Source organism: Ranitomeya imitator, chromosome 3, assembly GCF_032444005.1.
Source record: "Ranitomeya imitator isolate aRanImi1 chromosome 3, aRanImi1.pri, whole genome shotgun sequence".
In the NCBI taxonomy this organism is placed as follows: domain Eukaryota; kingdom Metazoa; phylum Chordata; class Amphibia; order Anura; family Dendrobatidae; genus Ranitomeya; species Ranitomeya imitator.
In genome coordinates this window covers 762107680-762121417 of record NC_091284.1, presented here as the reverse complement: position 1 = coordinate 762121417, position 13738 = coordinate 762107680, and the positions used below count along the sequence as shown (strand labels likewise).

Below are 13738 nucleotides of genomic sequence, written 5' to 3'. Positions count from 1 at the left end.
TCCTTTAATTCTTCCTCACACTGCGCGCATGCACAAACACACACACACAGCTCACCACTGAACACTGTGGAGCATGCAATGAAGGATTACCTTTTTGTGGAAAAAGTTAGCATGCTCCGTGAATCCGTCCCTCTGATGAAGAGACCTGCCCCAGTGTCCCCTATGTAATGTATATGCACCAGATCCAGTGTCTCTCATGTGATGTATATGCACCAGATCCTGTGTCTCCTATGTGATGTATCTGCTACAGTCTCAGTGTCTCCTGTATAATGACTGCACCAGCTCAAGTGTCTCTTATGTGATGTATATACAGTAGACTCAGGGAATCCTATATCATGCATATATACACAACAGTCTCGGTGTCTCCTATGTGATGTACAGATACAACAATCTCGTTGTCCCCCATGTGAGGTATATATATATACACACACACATATACATACACACACCAGTCCCAGTGTCTCCTATGTTATGTATACACAGCAGTCTCTGTGTCTCCTATGTGATGTTTATTACAGACCTCCCACTGTTTGAGTTCTATAAATGTAAAGTGAGCAGTGATGAATTTCCCACTTTAAAAAGACATGCAGTTTGAACTTTGGAACAATTTACTGCTGCGATCATGTTCTTTACAAAACTTATTGCAATTAGAATCAATTGCGCTACAGCAGGATCATTTTTAAATTGATGATACGCAGGCCATACAGAATTAGGTTATAAATATCCAGATTGCTCAGAAAAAAAGGCTCTCTACCCTCTGTTGTAAAGTGATAGCATTTCATTAGGCTATACTTTATGATTGGTGGGAGGAAGACCTCTGAAACCTCCATCGATCCTGATAATAATGGAATTTTCAATCAAGTGACTGGGCTAGCTACAGTTCCCTGCACTGTCAGGTAGACGGTAGTGAAACTGTTCAGGAAAATCCTAGAAGAGGATACGGGGCAGCTGCCTGTTGAGTCTCACAATCCAAACCCCATACTGTAGGGCAGAGTAACATTTGTAGACATTGGAAAGTTTCAGTAAGAAGTGCAGGATTCAGAGGCCTCTTGACAACGTATGAGCTAATGTTTGGTAATCACATATACTGACAAGTGTGTATGATTATCTCTGACAATGACAAGTATACTGGGGGGTATTGGAATCCTCCATAAAAGCTAAACATTAATCAAATCATACCATCCATTTGTATCAGCAGCTCTGACTTGACCCTTCGGCTGGCTTCATGTTCATCTGAAGTTCCTCTACGACTACAAATTGAGTCAATTTCGTCAACAAAAATGGTGGTGGGAGCATAAAATCTTGCCTATGAAAACAGCAATTACAAAAAGAAAAATTAGAATCAGAAGATTATAAAAGTGTTATAGAAAATACCATATTTTAAGTGGGACACGGTGCAATGTACAAATAAAAGGACTAATTATATCTCAGAAAACCGATTACCCTAATCACAAATATAAGGAAAGACAAATTTTCAAATTATAAGAGGACAAACTCTCTAAAGACACACTCCGAACATTAGCTGATCGAGTCAAGTCCAGCTCTTGAAATCCTGAGATGAAACTTAGATCAGTCTTACATTTGAAATGACTAGCTAGCCGTGTAAAGCATGGATCGGCCATGTAGGAGCTATCCAGATCTCTGCTTTGACTTACAGAGGAAAGTCATAAGTGGGGGATCTACCTCCAAGTCCTTAAAGAAGCCCTCCCACTAAGTTCATTAAATGTGTGTGCACGTGTACGTAATTTAGTGTGAGTGAATTAATATACATACCTACGGCTGCTCCCTCCGGTGTCCAGCGCCGTTCTTCTCTTCTCAGTGATGTCACCGCAATTACGGCTAGCTGGCTCGCTCTGTGTGTGAGCCGGAAGCCTCTTTTACCATCGAAACCTATAGGGCCTCGTTTTGACGCTCCATAAACTTACAATATAAATGTCACTTCGGGGTAACGCAGAGCGCAGAGTTACCTGGAAGAGTCTGTAGAGCGGTGACGTTACTGAGAAGGGGAGAAGAACGGCGCTGGATAAGGAAAAAACGGCGGTAGGTGGGTATATCAATACACTAACACACACTGAATTAATAAAAACCTTAATGGCAGCACTTCCTTATGCAGTGTACCAAAACAAAAAGTATTTTACAATACCAAAAGAGACAAATGACTTTTGAGATCAAGACCTTTCAAACAAAAAAAAAAATGTGCAGATACAACTGAAACAAGAGAAATAATTTCTACCATGGCATTATTTAAGAAAAATTATTACACACATTAATTTACCAAGTCCTCTTTCATCTATAGAAGTCTTAAGTGTGTTTTATACAGACGGTTTTCACTCTCACACCTTTCAGACTTGAGAAAACGTTCAGGAGAGCAGCACTTATGAAGTGAGCTTTCTCATTTGTGCTTCTAAAACACCAATTCTTTATTTTGGAAAATGATTAGGGCACATTAGTAGATCAGTGTTTGTAATGTCACGGCAAGACAAGATCGGCTTAACATCTGCAAGAATTATTATTACAGTCTATATCCAGATATAGTATGAAGCGAACACAAATCACAATTTTGCAAATAATTATTCTGTACACATCCTCTGCTCATACATCCCAGCGCTGCCTGTGCACTTAACGCCAGAGCTTTCTCTAGTGATTTACACTCTGAGAAGTGCCGTCTACACCAGGTACACTACTGCAAATGGATAACCAAAAAGGAAATAAAAAGCACACTAGAGGCAAAAATAGCATATTGGATTTTGCCTAGCAGAGTGATCAATACAGAGCTACTTGCTGTTTTTCCAATCATGGTGACACGTAGGTTCCCTCAGGTTGTGTATAATACTGTTTTTGCCAGGAGTTTAATGAAGTCCCTTAGATATGTTTTTGCTTCTTACAGATTATGACAAAAATAAAACGTGTGAATTATTAAATTAATATTTGTTTTTTCTGATTTTTGTTTCACAGTATGTGTGTTCCTGGTTTACTCAAAAACGTAACACCAAGGTCCTGATTCATTAGGACTGATGTTGTACGCGGTCGTCTCAACGAGTAGGAATAAGATGCACTCTGCAAAGTTTGCGTTTTCAGTTTTTCCGTCACTTCTTCCAAGGGTCACAACTTTTTTATTTTTCTGTCCACACAGACATATGATGGCTTATTTTTCTGCAGAATGAGGGGCATATTTGAATGACAGCATTCATTTTACTGGAAACTTGGAAAAATTACAAGTGTGTGAGATTACCCCCCAAAATCCACAAATTCGGACATTGTTTTTTGGGAATTCTTTTTACAGCATGCATGGCGTGGTAAAAATGACCTGGCAATTTGATTTTGCTCATCAGTACAATTGTGGCGATAACAAAGTTGTCCAATTTTTCAATTATTTTAATGGTAAAAAAATATATATTTTTTTCATTGCATCACTATTTTCCAAGACCCGTAACGCTTTCATTTTTTAGTCGATGAAGCTGTGTGAGGGCTTATTTTTTGCAGAGAAAGAAAACTTTTTTATTGATACCATTTTGAGTAGACAAGATTTTTGATCAACTTATTACAACATTTTTTGTGGTATTACAGTGACAAAAACAAAAAATGCAATTTTGGCTTTTTTTCTGTCTATGGTGCTTGTCCATGAGGTTAATTATTTTTAGATTTTAATAGATAGTACCATTATGTATTCATCAATACTACATGTGTATTTTTTTATTATCTTCATTTTTAAAGGGTGGCTATTTCAATGTTTATTATTTTTGCAGATTTTTTTTATTATTTAATTTATTTATTTTTTACTATATTTATTGGTTCTCTTATGGGACTTGAACCTGCAATCGCCTGATCACGTCTGCTTTATACAGCAAAACCACAGTATGGCTAAATACAGTAGGAGGGAGACGGGGTGGGAGACTGCAAAAGTTGCAAAATTGTTGAGCAACTTTTCATTGTGCAAAAATGGTGTGAGTTTTTGTAGTGTTTTAAAGTGTGGTGAATACACATTAATGAATCAGGCCCTAAATGTCCAAGTCTGACATCTATCGGTCTTAAAGATGCAGCCCCCAAAAACCTGCTTCTAGCTCCTCCACAAATTTTCTCTGAGGTCTTTTATGGTCACTGCTCCTGGTGCCTCACCAGTTCAGCCTTAGGCCTTGCCTGGAACCTTCAAATTCTGTCCAAGGTCTTTTTTTGGCCACTGTTTTTTGTTCCTACTAGTTCATTTCAAGTCTGTGGTGCACCACCACATTATCGGTGTCAGGTCCGAGCATTCCTACATGAACTGTTTCCTGGAAAGTGGTCGTTGTGGGCCAGTTGAATGGCCGCCAAGGTCTTCCGATCTGACCCACTTAGACTTTTATCTTTGGGGTCATCTGAAGGCAATTGTCTATGCTGAGAAGATACGAGATGTATAATACTACCTAAATTCATCTATTTATTTCAAATGCTCCCTATACACATCCCAGACTCCTATCTAGCTAAAATAAACTCTTTATTTCTTCAATATACAGTTTGTGGAAAAATATTAAACCGCAAATTGGTTACCGCACGCTAACGCTATCCAGACCCAATGGTGGCATGGGTGCTCCAGACATAAGAAAATATTATTATGCCGCAGTATTATCGCGAGCAGTTGACTTAATCCGAGACACTCGGAACAAACAGTGGCTGGTGGTGAGGGGAGACTCTCTCCTCTACCCCTCAGACCACTCCTACTGTCTTATACTAAGGCGCAGCCGCCACCTAAGTCCTGTAACCCGCTTACCCAATCACTTATTAGAAACTGGGCCAAAACTTACAACATTCTTCTTCCTCCTTCATCCGCACTACTTTCACTTGCAGACGTCTTACCACACACACTCATAACAACCAAAAGAGATGTTCTCGGACAACAGGGATTTGATATACCTATAGATAGATTAATGTTGGACGGTGTACTCCTCCCACTAACTGAAATTAGAAAGCTTCCGGGCCTAGCAAATCTCAATTTTATACAATACTCCTCTCTCAAAAATTCACTGAGACAACTGCATTATAACCCAGACTCCACTCAAAATCTTACTCCTTTTGAAACCTTATGCATTAACATAGTAACATAGTAACATAGTTAGTAAGGCCGAAAAAAGACATTTGTCCATCCAGTTCAGCCTATATTCCATCATAATAAATCCCCAGATCTACGTCCTTCTACAGAACCTAATAATTGTATGATACAATATTGTTCTGCTCCAGGAAGACATCCAGGCCTCTCTTGAACCCCTCGACTGAGTTCGCCATCACCACCTCCTCAGGCAAGCAATTCCAGATTCTCACTGCCCTAACAGTAAAGAATCCTCTTCTATGTTGGTGGAAAAACCTTCTCTCCTCCAGACGCAAAGAATGCCCCCTTGTGCCCGTCACCTTCCTTGGTATAAACAGATCCTCAGCGAGATATTTGTATTGTCCCCTTATATACTTATACATGGTTATTAGATCGCCCCTCAGTCGTCTTTTTTCTAGACTAAATAATCCTAATTTCGCTAATCTATCTGGGTATTGTAGTTCTCCCATCCCCTTTATTAATTTTGTTGCCCTCCTTTGTACTCTCTCTAGTTCCATTATATCCTTCCTGAGCACCGGTGCCCAAAACTGGACACAGTACTCCATGTGCGGTCTAACTAGGGATTTGTACAGAGGCAGTATAATGCTCTCATCATGTGTATCCAGACCTCTTTTAATGCACCCCATGATCCTGTTTGCCTTGGCAGCTGCTGCCTGGCACTGGCTGCTCCAGGTAAGAACATCTAGACCTTCAAAAATACTCTCCACAATATACCACTCACTCTTAACCGAAAACCTATGTTTAAAAAGAGCTTACATAACAAAATGGGAAAAGGATCTGGGCTATCTGCTTTCCACGGCTCAAGTGCAACACATTTATAAACATTCACATGGTCCTACAAGATGTGTGAAAACTCAGGAAAACTCCTACAAAATAATATCAAGATGGTATATATCGCAGACGCAAATTCGGGCCTGGAGGGCAGATACCCCAACCACGTGCGGGAGATGTGAGAAGGGGATCGGAGACTACATGCATCTATGGTGGTCATGTCCAATGATAAAAATCTTTTGGTCATCAGTGGAGAAGACCATTCAAGAAGTTACGACGAAAACACTGAAGCTGACACCCGAAACTGCACTGCTAAATCTCCCTATAGGGTCCGAGTATACCTGCTTTTCCACTCTCATCGGCAATATCATAGCTGCTGCTAAACTACTGATTCCGGTATACTGGAAGTCACCGAACGTACCCTCACACTCCCAGTTATTAGCGAAAATAGATCAACTATATCGCATGGCCGAACGAGTTGCTTCAGTTCACCACTCACGGGCAAAATTTACAGAACAGTGGCGTCCATGGACCCTATATAGAGCTAACCGATATATAGAATCTGAAGACTCAAATTGAGGACCATCCGAGATTGATGTGGAGTGTCCCCCCCCCCTTTCCTTCCTAATCTATACCACCTTCTTCTCTTTTCACCCGCTAACCCCCCCTTTTTCTGTCGTCTCTACTTTTCTATTGTTAGGTATTCTTTTAGGAATACTTCTTGTCTGCATCTAAGACAAGTTATAACCAATGTCTTAACTACAGACCATATGTTTTCTAACGAAATTTTTGAATTACGATAACATTAATCACCAAGGAGTTGCTGTTCGGAATATAATTTCCCCATCGTTATTATTATTATCGACTCTCAAGTCTATATATACATGATTTATGATTGACCACCTGTCTGTATAGTATGATTCAAGGCCTTTGCCCTGTTATATCTTGTTACACTTTGTTATTGTACGTTTAAACCTGTTAAAATCAATAAAAAGAACATTGAAAAGAAAAGACAATCCGACACAATGGGCAGCACTTTGAACACATTTTATAAGTGGTCATAAACTTGTAAATAACGCATGAAAGAATTAAATTACATTAAAACCAAGCACACCATTGTTTCTCTTGTGAAATTCTCAATAAGTTTGATGTGTCACATGACTCTCTTCCCATTGGAAAAAATAAAGTTGGATCCAAAATGGCCGACTTCAAAATGACCACCATGGTCACCCACCCATCTTGAGAAGTTTCTCCCCTTCCATATACCAATGTGCCACAAACAGTAAGTTGATATCACCAACCATTCCCATTTTATTTCCGTGTATCCATATAAATGGCCCACCCTGTATGCCTGGATGCTGTTCCAGATATCTCCTGGTTACATCCTTGGCCTGGTTCTGGATTCTGTGCTCCAGATATATTTTGGATGTTGTGATTCCCGATATCTCCGGGTTCCAACTCTGGTCCGTTCCTGTACACTGCTTCTGATATCTTCCAGGTCTGTCCTTGGCCGGCTTATGAACATTGCTTGTAGTATCACCTGGGTCTGACCGACCATAGTGGTCCAGAGACCTCATTACCCATATGCTTTTCATAGTCTATTTTTACTCTAAACCCAGCTATTCCATTCAGGAAAAAAATTGATAACCTAAAAAAAGAATCCTTACCATTTCAAATAACAAGCGCACCAACTTTTCAGACTCTCCCCTATATTTAGATGTTAAGGTTGATGAGGAAACATTGAAAAACGTTGTTCCACATTCTGTCGCTACAGCTTTAGCCAGCATGGTCTTACCCGTACCAGGTGGTCCGACCATTAAAACACCCTAAGAAAATAAAACATAAAAACAAATTATAATTTCAGTTATACTTATCGTAACTAGAGCGATTAAAGTGCCCTAAACTGTATTTAATGAATCAGTATTTAATGATTTTGAAGTCACGTTTTTTTCCTGATAATTGCTATGAGAAACAAAGTGATATGATTATACCATTAGCTAATTTATGGAATCATTTCCACAACATCTTGACATCTGAAGAATTAAACTAATCATACTATTAAGAAAGATGACTGTTCTAGGAGATCAGAGGAAGAAAGGAAGACACCTGAAAATCTCTGTATTCCAGAAAAAAACTCAAAATCTTTATGCTAAAAATTTTGGAATTCAATGAAGTGAAGAGATTTGCTACAAATTCTCTAGGGAAAATAAACCAGAAATGGGTTTTATTTATTTTTTCTTACCTTCCATGGTCTTCTAATTCCTTTGAAAAAATCTGGCATCCACATAGGAAGGACTACAGCTTCTCTCAATAATTTCTTTGCCTCTTCCAAATCAGCAATGTCTTCCCTATTTGTAGACAATTAGTGAAAAAGAAAAAAACAGATATTATAAGAGGTTAGAGAGTATGAAAGAGACTGAAGGAAATATTGGGAGGAAAAAGCTGCAAAATGTTAAAGGGAAACGGTCAGCTCATACAGCCACCTCCCTAATTATTCATCCCCAAATTCCTTACATGTGTCTCCACACAAAACTCACAAAAATTTCTATACATTTTTGGCCGAGAGAAAATAATTATATCTCTCCCAATGTTTTTGCCCAAATCTCTGGGACAACCTAGGATACTCCCCAATATATATAGAACAGAGAAACGGAGTATATAGATCCCAATACACATATTTAAAAATATACGTTTTTTATTGGTCATCAATATTATGCAAACATTACATCAATAATATAAATACATATACAACACAGGATAAGGTGAGGAGGAAACGGATGGTAGCGGCGAAACAAAGGGAGAACTATATCACATCCCTGGGGCTGCTAGTACAAACTCACAGATATGAGGACTTCATGTGAAAAATATCACAATCCCCCATAGTTAAATTATTAGTTAAAGTGCCATAGTGCAAAAATATTATCATTTCTAAGTAAAAAGCAGCTTACCCAACATGTATGGATGTCTTCCCAAGTTCCGCACGCAGCCCCCCTGACGCACGTTTCGCGGTCTGCTTTTTCAAAAAGGGGACTTCAGATGATCCGCCGGTAAGCTACACATATTTATTATTTCTATTTGATAATATTATTTGCCCTATCTAAATTAGGGCACATTAGCAATGATTTTAGGCGAGTAATATTACCCTTCTACGTAATGGCTTACAGGCCTTTATGCCTAGTAGCCAAAACGGCTCAAAATGATGTTGTGTCATTTGGCTAGTGGAATCACTGTAAGAATTAAACGGACACAAAGTTATGGATCCAGAGTATTAATGAGGAGAGCATTTCCCTTCCCTTCTCTATACAAAGCAGCCCGCTATCCTCCACCCTAAAGGATGGGGAAAGGTACAAATTATGTGTCCATTGTATTCTTTCAATGGCACATTGTTGTGTTTTGGCTACTAGAAGTACAGAGCAGTAACTGCACTATGTTGCCAAGTAGGATGACAATCCTTCTTTCACTGTATACCTGTTGCTATAGGATGAATATTCCGAGCCCATAAGCTTCTTATAGTGTCACCTGCAGCCTAAATGTTTATCATTTAACCAGTATTAGAAGAAAAAATCCCTTCGACTGCAATAAACGTGTTCTAACGTGAGCGCCAAACCCAATACCTGAACTGCTGTTTGCCGGTTGACTGGTTGTCTTGTTACCGTATTTTTCTTTTTTAATATCAATAAATTCCCTTATGAATAAAACAAACATTGTATTACCGGCAGACAAATCAGCGCTGAAATGTAGGTTTATAGAAAATATCATTTTACATTCCGAGTGACGGAAATATAAATTCACAGCTAGGTGGAGGATTCTGCAGGCTTAAGTCCAGTTCTGTTATGTGCACACGTTAATCACTTAAGCCAGTAACAATTTCCAAAAGTATCTTTCTAAAAGAGCGTGGATTTTCCTGCATTGCTGCAGTCGACGCTTTACACGGGGGGTAGCCATCAAACTGCATTCTATTCACTTCAGTCCAGGCGGATATAATAAAATGTCAGGGCCACTTTTCTCACACTGGAATATTAACCAGAGAGGAAAAAAATTAAGCACAAATCCTGCTAAGGAGGTAAAAACAGAAGACTAGCAAAGAAGAGTAACCCTATTATTACCTAGTCATTCAAAAAGTTTTGGTTTTCAAAAACCTGAACAATTATGCACCCAAAGGACATGGAAGTGCTCTAAAAGTCCTTTTTAATACCTACTGCTAGCTTGGGAAGAAAATATACCGTAATTAAGGCTGTAAGATGACACCCAAAATGGATATGGGACAACTCATGGTCAAATTATCCCTTACGAAGGAAAGGCCCTTTTCTTTCAGAAAAACATTGGTCCTGACTCAAGAGAAGTGATTTTCACATTGGTCTTGATGAGGGAGCGTGCTGAAGTCAGATTCGTGGCGTAAAGAATGCCATAAATCATTAGGATGAGTTGGGGTGACCACGACCCCATCCTGCCCCAGCTCCATCCATTTTGTTGGAGCGTTGTGCCAAAAATGTGCCACTTTTCATAATTTTTTTTAATGTAAAAATTCTGGAGTAAAAGCGTAGATAAATCGGGCCATTGGATCCAACTTTGGCCGCTGATGGCTTCGTAACCAAGATAGCGCCAATTGTGAACAATGTAGACACACCACCAGCCAAGGGAATCTCAGCAACAAAAGGAAACTCAAGCAGACTTTTGCGGACCATACACATTGAATGGATGTCGGTGAAACGGTGCTTCAGCCGATGGTTCATTCGACAGCCATCTGAGCTGCCTTTTTCGTACACAGGTGTGCTTGCTCGGCCGAGCGCTCCTCTGTTCTCTATATGAAAACAGCCGGCTGACACATCGGCCAGGGGCACATCGCCAAGAGAACAATGTGATCGGCAGGTCAAAATCAGACGTGTGCGATCGAACATCTCTCCCAAATATCAATAGATTGTCACTCCCATCACATTATATTCTCGACCGAACACATCGATATTGGCAGGGTTCAGCCAAAATTAGTCTAATGTGTATGGATGCCTTAAAGCTAAGTACACACTGCAATTGTGGCCATTGTCACTCAGGTGGTATGTGCCCAAAAATGACCAGTCAGATTGGATAGCTGATCAACAGTCAACCATAGCGACCCATTGAAAAGAAAGGTATACCCACATAGTATAATAACACACTTTTTTGTTCTCTGTCTTGTGAGTGGCAGTCTATCACAACGATATGATATATACTGGGAAAGGCTTCCACCTTACACTGTAGACCAAGTTAGACAGTGTGCACTCTTTACGAACTTAAACATATGGCTGAAGTCATGCAGCAAACGTCTGATTTCTGCTGCCTGTGGATTGGTCAGCATGCATCAGCTGTCAGGTTCCCTTTAAACCCAACATCACCTTCATTTAAAGGGATTTACAGTAAATCAGCAGAATCAGACTTGAGGTCAGTGTAAAGTCATATGCTCCTATGAAAGGTGGATGGTCCTCGTAAAAAACGTAATGCGTACATTTTTTTCCTTTTCAGTACAGCATTTTACCTCCAAATAGAGATTGGAGTGTGTTGGTGGGCTCCAGCAAGTGCTTTTGTGGTAATTAGCGCAGATTGTTACTGTGTTTTAGTAAACATTATGCAGTGGGTACGGAAAGTATTCAGACCCCTTTACATTTTTCACTCTTGGTTTCATTGCAGACATTTGGTAAATTCAAAAAAGTTCATTTTTTTTCTCATTAATGTACACTCTGTACCCCATCTTGACTGAAAAAAACCCAGAAATGTAGACATTTTTGCATACTTATTAAAAAAGAAAAACTGAAATATCACATGGTCATAACTATTCAGACTCTTTGGTCAGTATTGAGTAGAAGCGCCCTTTTGAGCTAGTACAGCCATGAGTCTTCTTGGAAATGATGCAACAAGTTTTACACACCTGGATTTGGGGATCCTCTGCCATTCTTCCTTGCAGATGTTCTCCAGTTCCGTCAGGTTGGATGGTGAATTTTGGTGGACAGCCATTTTCAGATCTCTCCAGAGATGCTCAACTGGGTTTAGGACAGGGCACTGGCTGGGCCTGTCAGGAATTGTCAAAGAGTTGTTTTGAAGCCACTCCTTTGTTATTTTAGCTGTGTGCTGTGCTTAGGGTCATTGTTGGAAGGTGAACCTTTGGCTAAGTCTGAGATCCAGAGCACTCTGGAAGAGGTTTTCATCCAGGATATCTCTGTACTTGGCTGCATTCATGTTTCCTTCAATGGCAACCCGTTGTCCTGTCCCTGTAGCTGAAAAACATCCCCATAGGATGATGCTGCCACCAACATGTTTCACTGTTGGGATTGTATTGGCAGGTGATGAGCAGTGCCTGGTTTTCTCCACACATACCGCTTAGAATTATCAACAAAAAGGTCTATCTTTGTCTCATCAGACCAGAGAATCTTATTTCTCATAGTCTGGGAGTCCTCCATGTGTTTTTTTTTTAGCAAACTCTGTGCAGGCTTTCATATGTCTTGCACTGAGGAGAGGCTTGTGTTGGGCCAGTCTGCCATAAAAGTCCCAACTGGTGGAGGACTGCAGTAATAGTTGACCTTGTGGAACTTTCTCCCACCTCACTACTGCATCTCTGGAGCTCAGACCCAGAGATCTTGGGGTTCTTCTTTACCTGTCTCACCAAGGCTCTTCTCCCACGATTGCTCAGTTTGGCTGGACGTCCAGTTCAAGGAAGACATCTGGTGGTCCCAAACTTCTTCCATATAAGGAATATGGAGGCCACTGTGCTTTTAGGAACCTTGAGTACTGCAGAAATTCTTTTGTAACCTTGGCCAGATCTGTGCCTTGCCACAACTCTGACTCTGAGCTCCTTGGCTAGTTTCTTCGACCTCATGATTCTCATTTGGTCTGACATGCACTGTGAGCTGTGAGGTCTTATATAGACAGGTGTGTGCCTTTCCAAATCAAGTCCTATCAGTTTAATTAAACACAAATATGAGTGTCTGGGCAAAGGGTCTGAATACTTATGACCGTGTGATATTTCAATTTTTTCTTTTTTAATAAATATTCAAACATTTTTACATTTGTTTTTTTGTCAAGATGGGGTACAGAGTGTACATTAATGAGAGAGAAAAAAATGAAATTTTTTGAATTTACCAAATGGCTGCAATTAACCCAAGAGTGAAAAATTTAAAGTGGTATGAATATACAGAGGGGAAAAAAAGTAATTTACCATATATACTCGAGTATAAGCCGAGATTTTCAGCCCATTTTTTTGGGCTGAAAGTCCCCCTCTCGGCTTATAGTCGAGTCATACTCAGGGGTCGTCAGGGGAGGGGGAGCGGGGTTATGTCTAATTATACTCACCTGCTCCTGGCGCGGTCCCTGCAGGTCCCTGGTGCCGCAGGTTCTTCCTGTACTGAGCGGTCACATGGTACTGCTCATTACAGTAATGAATATGCGGCTCCACCTCCCATAGGTGTGGAGCCGCATATTCATTACTGTAATGAGCGGTAACGGTGACCGCTCAATACAGGCGCCGGGGAACCAGGGACCTGCAGGGACCACGCCAGGAGCAGGTGAGTATATTGGAGTGGGGGAGCGCTGCGTGATAGTCACCTTTCCTCGTTCCGATGCCGCTCCGTCTTCAGCGTCTTCAGCAGTGACGCTGAGGTCGGGGGGAACGGTGACGTGGTTAGTGCGCGCCCTCTGCCTGAACGTCAGTGCAGAAGATGCTGAAGACGGGGCGGCACAAGGAACGAGGAGAGGTCAATATAGAAAGTGCCGGGGGCTTGAGCGATGAGAGGCGAGTATGTGATTTTTTTTATTTTTTTTTTTATCGCAGCAACAGCAAATGGGGCAAGTGTCTGTATGGAGCATCTTACGGGGCCATAATTAACGTTTGTGCAACACTGTATGGGGCAAATATCTTTATGG

General features: G+C 40.5%; 1 protein-coding gene across 1 annotated transcript in view; it reads right to left on the bottom strand.

The window, feature by feature from the left end:
* KATNAL1 (katanin catalytic subunit A1 like 1) overlaps positions 1 to 13738 on the bottom strand; it is a 221868-nt gene that overhangs the window by 40196 nt on the left and 167934 nt on the right. Inside the window, exons 6-8 of the mRNA XM_069759015.1 lie at positions 8094 to 8199; positions 7519 to 7677; positions 1180 to 1306 (exon numbers count right to left, since the gene is read on the bottom strand). Of these exons, the coding sequence (XP_069615116.1) occupies positions 1180 to 1306; positions 7519 to 7677; positions 8094 to 8199 (392 nt within the window). The remainder of the gene's footprint in view (positions 1 to 1179; positions 1307 to 7518; positions 7678 to 8093; positions 8200 to 13738) is intronic.